The following is a 12,374-nucleotide window of genomic DNA, read 5'->3' as shown; positions in this document are numbered from 1 at the left end:
GTCCCTGGGCCGGCCTCGCCTGGGGGCGGGGCGGGGTGGGTGTGGGGGGCTGGTCCCTGGGCCGGCCTCGCCTGGGGGCAGGGCGGGGTGGGTGTGGGGGGCTGGTCCCTGGGCCGGCCTCGCCTGGGGGCGGGGTGGGTGTGGGGGGCTGGTCCCTGGGCCGGCCTCGCCTGGGGGCGGGGCGGGGTGGGTGTGGTAGGCTGGTCCCTGGGCCGGCCTCGCCTGGGGGCGGGGCGGGGTGGGTGTGGGGGGCTGGTCCCTGGGCCGGCCTCGCCTGGGGGCGGGGCGGGGTGGGTGTGGGGGGCTGGTCGCTGGGCCGGCCTCGCCTGGGGGCGGGGCGGGGTGGGTGTGGGGGGCTGGTCCCTGGGCTGGCCTTGCCTGGGGGCAGGGCGGGGTGGGTGTGGGGGGCTGGTCCCTGGGCCGGCCTCGCCTGGGGGCGGGGCAGGGTGGGTGTGGGGGGCTGGTCCCTGGGCCGGCCTCGCCTGGGGGCGGGGCGGGGTGGGTGTGGGGGGCTGGTCCCTGGGCCGGCCTCGCCTGGGGGCGGGGCGGGGTGGGTGTGGGGGGCTGGTCCCTGGGCTGGCCTTGCCTGGGGGCAGGGCGGGGTGGGTGTGGGGGGCTGGTCCCTGGGCCGGCCTCGCCTGGGGTCGGGGCGGGGTGGGCGTGGGGGGCTGGTCCCTGGGCTGGCCTCGCCTGGGGGCGGGGTGGGTGTGGGGGGCTGGTCCCTGGGCCGGCCTCGCCTGGGGGCAGGGCGGGGTGGGTGTGGGGGGCTGGTCCCTGGGCCGGCCTCGCCTGGGGGCGGGGCGGGGTGGGTGTGGGGGGCTGGTCCCTGGGCCGGCCTCGCCTGGGGGCAGGGCGGGGTGGGTGTGGGGGGCTGGTCCCTGGGCCGGCCTCGCCTGGGGGCGGGGCGGGGTGGATGAGTGCTGGCCCCTGGGCTGTCCTTGCTGGGGGTGGGGTGTGGGGAGAGAAGTGAGATTAGGGGGCTGGTTTCCATCCCATAACAATATACATTCAACTGTCTGCCACTGATCAATCATTTATTGAGACAGAAATGAGCCGGCCCCAGGGTGACGCCCACATGCCCCCGGCTGGCTGCTATTCCCATGCAGGACTGGCCTTGGCCGTCCCTTGGATGGACTTCCTGCCCTGGTATGGCACCGCAGCCCAGCCCAGCGGCCACGGGGCAGTCCGGGTTTCATACTGCTCCGTAGTAGGGAGGTAGCGCTGGGTTTCATGAGTAAACGGCATTGAGGCGGGAACGGTCTATAATTTAATGGCTACAAATGACTCTGCAAAGGGGTGGGGGGGGTGCCTCTGCCTGGCCTGGCCCTCCTGCGGGCTGCCCCGGGCTCAGTGGTGGCTCGCGATGTGCTGCAGGTAGGGCTGGTGCCTGTTCTGCGTGTGGTGGAGCGTGCTCTTGATGTGGACTCTCTCCCCGGTCCTCTCAATCAGCCAGTCATCACCGCTCAGCCATGTGCTGGCGCTAGGCAGCTGCGGCTCGGGGTCGGGCAGCTCCAGCTGGGCTCTCTGTGGGCGAGAGAAGGGCATGAGAAATAGAGCCTTGAGAGGGACACCAGGCCAAAAAACTGACCTCGCGGCTGAGACTGGAGAGCAAGGCTGCTGCTTGGGGCTCCGGCCTTGTCTAAACAGGGCGCTCCAGCTCCTGGTGTAGCAGCACTAAACCCCTAGATCCTCAGAGCTCCAGTGAGTGCAGTACAGCTCTGCCTGTTCACATACACTGAGAATTTGGACGCTGACACAGCCAGGCAAACACAAAGGTAGACAAGCACATTGTCTCAGGGTCAGGGCAGCCCAGAGGTCTCTGACTCAGCTGTTTCCCAGGGTCAGAATAGTTTCGTTTCACATGAGGCCATATAGCACCCAACAGCCCCATTTGAATGGACATTAATTAGCATCTGTATCTCCAGTAGGGACAAGGAAAGCTTCAGCCAGGCCACCAATCAGGACAAAGAGGAGGGAAGGAGGTAGTCCCTGCTGAGCCACTCAAGACTCTCAAGAGCGTCTCATCCGCAGGGTAAGCTTTGAAATAACATTTTGTGTTAAATGAAGCTTTTCCCAGCCTCCCTGTTGTTGTCGCATCTCTGGCTATGGTTCAGCTGTCCTTAAATACTAATAATGAACAACCCAACTGACATCAGAAACTGCAGGGGCACTGTGCTAGTGCAGAGGTAACCACAGCACTGAAGATGGGTTTTCTACAGCATGACTCATGGCCACTGACTTTTTTGATAGGGAAGCAGATCTTTGGCTGATGGGACCAGTCATAACCATCAAAGATCAGGCAGGGAGGCTGCAGTTGGTTTTGTACACAAACAGCCAATCCATCAATCAATAAATAATCATACATTAGCCGCAGACCCTGGCGTGCTGATGAGTTACCATCACAGTCCGTCTCGGGGCAGAGTTTGATCCTGCACCAAGTCCTTAGATTCTGATCCTGCACCAAGTCCAAACAGGTTGACACCAACCTAGTTGAGTCAGAGGGGCTCCATGCAAGCTCTGCCAAGGCTAATCCCATTCCAGGATCCGGTTTTATTTGGCACTGATCCTGCAAAGACACTTGTGCTTCGCTTCACGTATGGGGGGGGTTCCACTGAAGCATGAAGTTAAGCATGTGCCCAAGTCTTTGCAGAACTGGGCCGTTAGATTGTAAGTTCCTATCTTCAGTGTCTTTTCTGTGTTAAGTGCATGCCACTTGTGGGCACTGTAGAATAAATAATATCAACAATCATGGGGTCCTGAACTTGGCTGAGGCCCTAGACACTACCACAGTGCACATCACAAATAATAAGACTTCTGTTTTAGGGCAGAAGCCAAGGCTTAAATACTCCTATGCTTTAGAGGTACACCATGTCTCCAGAACGGATTGCTCCATCTGCTGGCCTCAGTCTGACCCAGAGCAATCACTGAACATGCTTTCACCCCAAAATTCCAATCAAAACTAACCAGCTTTCCGAGAAACTGCTTCCCTCCACCCTCCAGTGAATGTCTGATCTTTGGTTGCACACAGAATTGGGTTGAGGTTGAGTTTGTCTGCCTGTTGGCCTGTCAGATCATCAGCTGTTTGTAGCGCAGATCTGCCTTCCTCTTCAAGTAGGTGCAATGTCTAACACAATGGGGCTTCATTGTTGACACTTCTTGGCACTATATGATGATAATTAATAATTGGGATGGTATCTAAACGATGAATAAGACGAATGAGAGATCTACTGGCAGCTAGGTGATCAGTGTAGATCGATAGATAAATGGAAGGGGTGGATGGGGTTAGTTAGATAGCTAGAAGGGGTGTATGGGGATAGATAGATAAGATAGAGGGGGTGGTTGGGGTTAGATAGATTAGATAGAAGGGATGTATGTGAATACATAGAGGGGGTGTATGGGGTTAGATAGAGAGTGTGTGTGGGGATAGATAGATGATAGATGAGGTGGTTGGGGTTAGATAGATAGATGGGGTGGTTGGGGTTAGATAGATAGATAGAGGGGGTGGATGAGGATAGATACATAGATAGAGGGGGTTTATATGGGGTTGGATAGATCAATCACCACAATGGGGAAGGACAGCTTGTGGTCATTTAGGGTCAGATCCTCAAAGGTACTGTATTAGGCGCTTCACTCCCATGTAATCAAAGGGAGTTAGGTGTCTACCTTTGAGGAGCTGGGTCTTGGCCCATCCCTTGTTTCATTGTGGGAATATCAAGGTAGATTCCTGTATCTACTGTGCTCAGGGATCTGCCTTGTAGATCTTCCTTATAGGTCCAGGTATATTCTTGTAGATCTCTGGTTTATCTGTAAAGCACTGGTGCAAACCCTATCTCAGCTGACCCCAAGAAAGGTGATTCCTAATAATGAAACAACACAGCTCCTGCCCAGCCAAAATGGACCTGTCCCTGGTACCTTAGTGGTGGGAGAAAGTGGATGTCTCTGATCATCCAGGCTGCTTGGCTCAGGGAGGGAGGAGGCAACAGGGGAGATGCCGGCATTGCTCTCATTTTCCCAGGTGACGGTATCCCCAGGAGACTGCTGTCCCAGTAGGATCAAGTTCCCAAAAGTGGGGTCAGACTTGGTGTGACGAGGGTGCTTGCGGTGTTTGGAGCTACCATGCCGGCTTCCGTAATAGGCCTGGATTGGCTCCTGATGCTGCTCGTGGTTTAACCGGGGGTTCTGGTAAGTGGCTTTGTGAACTCCCATGTGGCCCAGGGTCATGTCGGCCACTTCAGCAGGAATGGAGGACTCAGACGCTCCCATCCTGGCACCTTCCCCTAACAAGTTCATGGCAGTCTCTCTGCCTGACTCGGCGATGCTCAGATCGTCCATCTGGTCGATGGTCCTCTGGACGCTGGAGAGGCCAGAGATGCCATGCACATGCTCCTCCTCCTTCTCCTTGAAATACTCTTGTGCCGGGTAGAAGGTGTCCTCTTCCATGGCACTGCAAAAGGCCGTTTTCTGCTTGTCCTTGCTCTCCCACTTGATGGACTCCTGGAAGCCCCGCAGGCAGAGCTGGTAGTATTGGGTGAGCTCATAGCTCAGTCTAAGCAGCTGCATGGAGATAAAAGGGTGCTTCAGGGCTGCACTTGGCGTGATCCTCTCATGCGAGTCCCAGGTCAGCATCCTCTTGATCAACTCCACCATGCTTCTCAGGTCGAAGTTCTCAGCCAGGGCTTCATTGTCTGGGTAGATCATCTTTTGGATGTTCACCGACTCCATCTGTTCCAGGGACTTGAGAACATACTTCCTCCTCTCCACAGATTTCATCTTGGTCTCTGCCAAGTACTCGGATGAGGATTTCAGCTGCCACTCGGTTACCAGTTCAGCATGCGGGTTTCTCTTGAAGAAGTGGTGAGCTTTCCTGGCTACATTGAGCAGGCTGTGCTTAGGCATCCCTTGGGTCTCGCAGATGTACCTGATCTGGTCATACTCATTGTTCCCAGGGTAAAGGGGCCAGCCTAAGTGCAGCTCTGCCATAATGCAGCCCAGAGACCACACGTCCACCTTCTCACAGAAAGGTAGCCCCAGCAAGATCTCTGGTGCCCGGTAGAAACGGGATTGGATGTATGGCTCCTTGACGTAGCGCACCTCATTGAAGATGCTGGCTGACCCAAAGTCAATAACTTTGACTCGGAAAGGGTACCTCATTTGGTCAACCAGCATTATGTTCTCAGGTTTCAGATCTGTGTGGATGATGGAAAGCTCCTTCAGCTTGGCCAGGGCTTTGAGCACCTGGGCGGTCACTGTCCGGATGTGCTTGACTGGCAGAGGAGAGAAATTGTTCTCCTTCTGAAAGTCAAATAGATTTTGTTCCAAGAGCTCAAAGACCAAGTAGAACTTCATCTCATCATGGAAGAACGTGTGGAAATGGATAATGTGTGACTCCTCTGAGTCCACCCCTGCCATGGTCTGCAGCAGCTTTAGTTCATTTTTAATGATCCTGCGCCGATAGGCATCATTCTTCAGAATTTTGACAGCCACCATCTCCCCCGTGGTCCTCCGCCAGCTCTTCACCACTTCCCCGAAGGTGCCTTTCCCCAAAATCTCTATGACGTCAAAACATTCACTGCCTGACTCGATTGTTACCATGTTCTGTTCTTAACTGCCCCCTTTCCGTTGGGCCGAGCTCAGAAACACGGGGGCAACTGGCCTCTTGCAAAAGAATGTTCCACCTCCTTGGAGCAAAGAGAATCCTCTGCTGTCCTTTTTGCGGAACTGGGGCTGATGCAACAGTGCCCATCATTCCAAAGTTGCCAGGCCAAGAAAGTTCTATTGTGGGGGAGAAGAAGTTACTCTAGTTTTACACCCGCAGAACACCATTATGCCAGTGTAAAACTGGAGTAGTGCACTGGGAAATCTGGCACACGTTGCCCAGAAAAAACTTATTTACACTGAGTCCCCTTTGCACCACTCTGGCAGTGCAAAGGAGCCTTGCAAGTGGATGTAAATTACCTTATAGGGAAAATCAGGAGGCCTGTGTTTCTCCATCCAAGGGCCATCCTAGAATGGGGGTTTTCAGCCTGATTACCCAGTAACTCTTGTGCTGTATTGTAGGTCCAGGCTGCATGTGCCATGAACATGGACAGAAGAGCAAAGCCCAACCTGTGGGCAAATCCTTCCACGCAAGCCAGCACTGGGGCGTGAGCGTGGCTGGCCTTTCAGGTCATATGTGAAAGGCTCTCCGATAGTATCTGGAACAGAGGATTTCCCACAGAGCAGCTCAAAACCACTGGTCCAGTGACTCCTTTGTCCCACCCCAGCAATACTAGATCAGAACCACTGCGCTCAGGTCTCACTGCGGAGCAGACAGTTGCCCTACCTGGGTTAGCTTGCTGGCATCTTGCCTCCTGCTACCCCAGTTCACATTGCCTGAGTCCAGCAGCTTGTTTCTGCCAGCTGCCTTGGTGGGAAGCAGCAAAGACCCATGAGACACCCAGTGTGCTGCAGCCCCTGGGGTGGGGCTGACCCTCGCAGCAAGAAATTTGTGACAGCCCCTTAGCTCAGTTTGTATCACAGCCCCACAGTTTAACCCATACAGCCAGGGTGCCAACTCCACTGCTCAGTTCTGAATGCCCCGTGCCCCAGGGTGCTGGGATCTGGGGTTTTACTTTCCATTGGAATGCTGAGTCCATCCCACCATGCCCCAAGCCTTCATCCCATCCCCCCAAGTTACCCTTTCTTCCTCCTCTCCCCTCCCCCACAACCTGCCTGGGACGTGGGAAGCAGAGACTCCCTAAGAATGAAGAGAAAAGCTGTACTCACTTACCAGCCACCTCCTCAGCATGCAGAGCCTCCAGACCAGCTCCCTGCTGCACCACCCCAGGCACCGCTCTGCTCCTGCAGCTCTGGGTGCTACGCAGACCTGCTAGGCAGGCAGAAACACAATGGTTGCATGTGGATGCTGGCCCTTTACATCTGAAAAACAGGCATTAAAAAACTGTCATTTGGGGTTTTCATCCCCCAGTCCCTTGCACTTGCCTAAGCAGCATGTATGTCTCTGGCATTCGAGCTGTGTGTATACTGCTCCTCCGCCTCCGGTTCTGCACTGCCCAGCACTGCTTAGCCGCGCGGTTGAGACCTGGGCTAGCTGAGGCTTTTGGGCGTGAGGTTAAGATGTGTTAGCGGCACTGAGGTGGTACCGGTTGTTAGCCAGCGTGGTCATGTCATACCTTCACATCCTAGCCTAGGCCTTACTGAGCCAGACTTTCCTGCACCCAGTCTGGCTCCTGCGGCCCTGGTGTAAGTGACTGCACGAGATCCCCCGGGAGCTCAGGGCCAGATTTCCAAGCTACAGCTCCAACGAGTGGGCCCCACGTTTCCAAATGTCTCAGCTGGTCTCAAAACGGCCTCTTCGTCAGTGCCCAGTGGATGCTGAGGTAGGCCCTGGCTCATCCTGTCGTGCCCCTTGCACTTCGCCATATGTGGGGCCTGCTTCTCCACACACTGAGCCTCCCTCTGAGCAGTGCAGCCGGTGCCGGGGGAGGAGAGTCAAGTTTCAAACCCCTCTGTCCCTGCCTTTTGGCCACCAGAGGGTGCCCCGAGCATTGGTAAGTGGCATGGAAACCTGGACACTGGCAGTTTATTTTGTGTTATCTAGGGCTGGCCCTAGCCTACTCCAGGGCTCCTATCCTTCTTCCCCTGCTTGCAACATTTCAGCATCAGGCTCCCTTCTCACCCCCCTCCTGAACTGCCGTACTGGGGAAAAAGGCTAAGAGGTAGGACAGGTAAGTGCCCCAGCCCAGCCCTGACTGCACTTGAGATCTGGCAGGCGTGCAGCAGAGGGGGGAGAGGGCTCCTGTACTAATGGGGCTCCCCAATGGTGTCCCCCAACCAGGGAGATTTTTAAGCAGCTGACAAGTTATGGCTGCAGCATCAGAGGCCTGAGTGACTCCAGAGCCCCCGTGCCATTCTAGATTAAGCTCTTCCTGAAATCAATTAATAACCTTGTGTCATGGAGTTGTGGGGGAGACAAGGCCCTGTGCCTCCCGGCTTCCTGCGATTCACTGTGACTCTCAGCCAGGCACTAGAACAGAAGGTTTGTTAGACAACAGGAACACAGTCCAAACCAGAGCTTGTAGGCATAAACAGGACTCCTCAGTCAGGTTCTTCTGGGGGGTAGGGAGCTTAGACTGGGGTGACCAGACAACAAATGTGAAAAATCGGGATGGGGGTGGAGGTAATAGGAGCCTATATGAGAAAAAGACCCAAAAATCGGGACTATCCCCATAAAATCGGGACATCTGGTTATCCTAGCTTAGACCCCAACCTTGGGGTTGCCTACGATTCCCCAGCCTGCACAAGACTGAAACTCCACTGCAGCAGTCTCACTCCTCCTCCCCCCCGGCTCCTCCCCCCACCAGTTTCCTGGGCAAAGGTGTCACCTGGGTCCAACCCCCTCCCAGCTCAGGTATCCTCATTGAAGTGGAGTCATCCCCTGCTCTCTCATCCCCCATGCAGACCGTGACATTCCCAGGTCAGTCCGCCCCACTCCCTACTGCGTCACACCTTGGAAGCCCCATTCCCTGCAGCAGGAAGCTGGGTAGATACCCGGCCTCAAGGGGGCCTGCTTCCTAGCCTGCTGCCTTTGGAAGGCCTGGAGATTTTTATGATGAAGGGATGGACTTGTCTGGGCCTCAGGAGAACTGGGTTCAGTTCTGGCGCTGGCACTGACTCACTGGGGGACCAGGAGGTGGAGTGCCCAATTCCCCACCTGTACCACGGAAATGCATCTTGGGAGAGGGAGCTGCCCAGGGCAGCCGCTGTCCAGCAGCAGGAGTGGGGTGCAGCACCCAGCAGAATGGAGCCATGCAGGGAGAGCAGCAGTACCGTGTGTCTGTTCTCTGGCCAGTGGGAGCTGACACATGGCCTGGGAGACTGGAGGGGCTACAGACAGGAGCCAGGACCCTTATGTTTCACTTCCACCTACAGCGCGGAGCCCTGCGGTCCGAGATCTCATCTGCCAGAGGTCCGAAGAAAGACACCACCCAGGACTCCACTCGCTCACAGATTAATTTTATTCAGACAAACCCAAAATAGAAAGAAAAAGCAGCAGCACAGTGACTCTGAGACAAGGTAACAAAGTGAACCCAGGGTTACTGGATCTGAGCATTGCTCTGGGCAAGGCAAGCTTGGAGAACAAGGCACCCTCCCCAGCTCTGCAGGACTCTGGGTAAAGAGGCATTTGGCGTTAATGGGAATAAAAAAATCCCCCCGCATCTAAGGGCAATGCTTTTGAAACAGCCCTGACAAACCAGAGTGGGAAAAGAGAGCTGCTTCCTCGCTTAGCTGCAGGTACTGCCCCTGCTCCAAACGCCATCCCGTCTGCTCCAAATGTCAATGGTTTTGGCTAAAGAAAGCCCCTGCAAAGGGAAGCTGACACACACACACCTGCTAACTCCTACTTGTCCACTTGCTGCTGAGGACAAGTTTAAAGAGAGTGGGCCCCATTACCCCTGCCCCTTGCAGTTATTTGTACCAATGCAAAGTGGGAATGAATTGTTACTGGCTTCACTGAATAGCGTTTTACATCCATTTGAAGCCAGGGCAGCAGAGAATCGGACCCAATGAATGTCCCAGCAGGGCTGCTTGTGTGTCTCCCAGGCAGAGAGAAAGGGGAAGGAACCCACTAGCATGTGTTTGGGAGGAAGGTAGTTCGAGCCTGGTTCTGGTGTCTGTGTTGGTCTGGACACAGCAGAGATCACTGAAAGTGGCGTGGGTGGAGTGAGATGCCATGCCCACAAGGCCTAGGTTCCACTTACATCCTGCTTTCAGCCTTTGGGCTGAAAAGGAGGGAGTTAAGTAGTACCCGGGCCTTGTGCTGGCTTCTTGGCAGCAGGGTGGATCTCGCCCCAAGGGAGCCTATGGGGGTATAGTCAGTCAGACTACAGAGTCCAGGCTGCCGGGATCCAAAAGTGCTCAAGACCTCCTAGGCCAACACTTCTGGCCACATTTCCCAGTGCCCCACAGCTGTCACAGGCAACAGGGGTGGGGAGCTGGCTCTGCAGTCCTGGTTCCCCCTGGGGCTAGCTTAGCGAGCCGTCCCCACCCTCAGGAACCCGACAGAAGCGTGGGCTGGGGGGTCTGAGTCATCAATCTTTTGTTAAAAACAATATTTTCCAGTCATCAGATCGGACAATCTTGAAAACAAAATGCCAATAATAATACACAGATTGTCAGTAAAAGTGGCCAAAGCAACACAGCTCATTAAGTAAGATCCAGGTTTATCTCTTGGCAGGTATGCTGTGTATGCGCTAATACACTACTAGCTATGGAAAGGCACCCGAACTCCCACCCCTTAGTCCCCTTATCACACAGTTACACATTAGATACAAGGCAGGAAATACGACGTGACTGCGAACAAGGGCCTCTCCTCTGCCCTGTTACTTCTATCCTGCCTTTATCATAAGGAAAGCCAAGCTAGCCCTCCAGTCCATGGCAACGGTGTCTGGCGTGCTTAACACACCCATGGAGTGCAATCGCTCCCAACACCGAGGCTCAGCTAGGTTATGGCTTTCTTAAGCAATAGCATCTACAGTGGAACCTCAGCATTAGAAACTCCAGAGTTACACACTGACTGGTCAGCCACACACCTCAGGGGGAACCAGACGTATGGAGTCAGGCAGCAGAGACAGCACACCAGCAAATACTGTGCAGTACAGTACTGTGCTAAATGTAAACTACTAACAAATAAAGGGAAAGTTTACAAAAAGATTTGACAAGGAAACTGTTTCTGGGCTTGGTCCATTTAAATTAAATGCTGCTTTTAACCCTCTGTTCTTCTGCATAGTAAAGTTTCAGAGCTGTATTAAGGCAACATTCAGTTGTAAAGTTTTGAAAGAACCACTGTCATGTTTTGTTTAGCATTACGAACAACCTCCATTCCTGGGGTGTTCATAACATTTAGGTTCTACTTTATGTACACATTTACCCCCAGAAGCAAGCAGAGGGATTTCTGGACAGACTCCCACCCCCACAAAGACAATGGCTAGAAATCAAACTATCAGTGGGGGCATATTCCATCCTTTCTTTTGGGGAAAATGTAAATACTCAGGAACATTCAAAGCACGGTGGTGTTTAGTGATCTCCCAGTTTGCTCTCCTGGGCTAACTGAGGCACTGGGGTGGGATTGTGCTGTAGGGGAAGGGCACACTTGTGTGAGTAAGGCACTGTTCTAGGACTCAGGACACCTGGGTTCATTTCACAGCTGTGCCACTGACTCCCTGTGATACCATGGGCAAGTCACTGCATCTCTCTGGGCCAGAAGTGGGGATAATTAGCCTCTCTCATCCATGTAAATTGCAAGCTCCTTAGGGTGGGACAGTCCTGATCTCCCCAGTAATAATGCCAGGCAGGGGCTCTCTGGAGGTCACACATGCAGCAGTGGCTAAGAGGGGACTACAGACAACAGGAGGGTGATGGCTCATTGGCCTTTGGCTCTAACCACATCTTGTGGAGGCCTTTCCAGTCATCAGCTGAGGTTCCTGGTCTCTTTCCTGGCTGGAAGGGGTTGGGACTATGGCCCTGTTGTGATCCTGACCTTCCCCAGCCTAAAGGAAATGACTCCTCTTTGCTTTAACACAACCCCAGCGTGGGGTCGGGGGCGCTGGGTGAGGGGAGCGATGGTAAATCCACAGCCCGACAGCAGTCACCAGCCCTGCTCTGCCTGAGAAGGCTCCTCTTTGGTCCCACGCTGGGAGAGAACACGCTAGTTATTTTTAAAGCGCCTTCCAAGGAGGAACCTTTTGGACTCAGCTGCTATTTGTGTTGAGGAAAGTGCAGCCAGAGGTTAGGAATTTCAGGGTAAACAGAGTGGAGCTGGCCGGGCCAGGCTTTTCAGAACTCATGGGATCAACCCCCTGCTTTCCCCACACCTAGAATCCCTCATTAAAAAGCAGGAGCCCACTTTCCACGAAGACCCTTTCCTACCGCTGGAGCAGTGCAACAGTCACCCCCTGCCATTTTCTTGCTCCTTTCTTGGAAATTCCTTACCCGTTACTAGAATATGAACAAGCTGCGCAGTCCAGAGCAAGCTGCGTTTTAAATATCCCCTAATTCATGTTATCCTTCTTCCAATCGATTCCTTTCTCCAAGCTTCGTGTTACGCTAGTAAGAAGGCACTGGTCTCTGGGTGGAAAGCACCGACTGCTTTATTCTCCTACCATTCCCTTACTGACCGTTAGTTTGCAAGCATCTTAATTTAAAAGTATAAATGGAACAGCCACCCCGCGAGAAACAGAGTTAAGCCTAAGTTAAAAAAAAAAATCATTTAGAGCCCCTTAGTGCATTCAGAGCCGCCATGTCCCCCTGCAAGGCAGGACCTTGGGGGAACGGGCTGGCACCAGGTCCAAGGGGCTGTTTATTAAACTGGTAAA

At 54.3% G+C, this 12,374-nt stretch overlaps 1 protein-coding gene across 1 annotated transcript; it reads right to left on the bottom strand.

The window, feature by feature from the left end:
- Positions 1-990: 990 nt before the first annotated feature.
- Positions 991-12,295, bottom strand: HIPK4 (homeodomain interacting protein kinase 4). Its single transcript, XM_030546705.1, has 3 exons — positions 7,173-12,295; positions 3,913-6,918; positions 991-1,524 (listed from the first exon to the last, which is right to left on the bottom strand). Exons 2-3 carry the CDS (start codon positions 5,590-5,592, stop codon positions 1,348-1,350), a joined length of 1,857 nt encoding a protein of 618 aa, XP_030402565.1. The 5' UTR covers positions 5,593-6,918; positions 7,173-12,295; the 3' UTR covers positions 991-1,347.
- Between the last annotated feature and the right edge of the window lie 79 nt (positions 12,296-12,374).

The sequence above is a fragment of the Gopherus evgoodei genome, unplaced genomic scaffold (genome assembly GCF_007399415.2).
Source record: "Gopherus evgoodei ecotype Sinaloan lineage unplaced genomic scaffold, rGopEvg1_v1.p scaffold_48_arrow_ctg1, whole genome shotgun sequence".
NCBI classification, from domain to species: Eukaryota; Metazoa; Chordata; order Testudines; family Testudinidae; genus Gopherus; species Gopherus evgoodei.
The sequence above is the reverse complement of the archived record's forward strand: the minus strand, read 5'-3'. Positions and strand labels throughout refer to the sequence as shown.

Bases quoted from the DNA above. Each gene is read 5' to 3' on its own strand.
- HIPK4 (XM_030546705.1), bottom strand. From the start codon at position 5,592: ATGGTAACAATCGAGTCAGGCAGTGAATGTTTTGACGTCATAGAGATT. The intron at 1,525-3,912 runs GTACCAGGGACA...TCTCGCCCACAG, and splicing joins CACTTTCTCCCACCACTAAG to AGAGCCCAGCTGGAGCTGCC.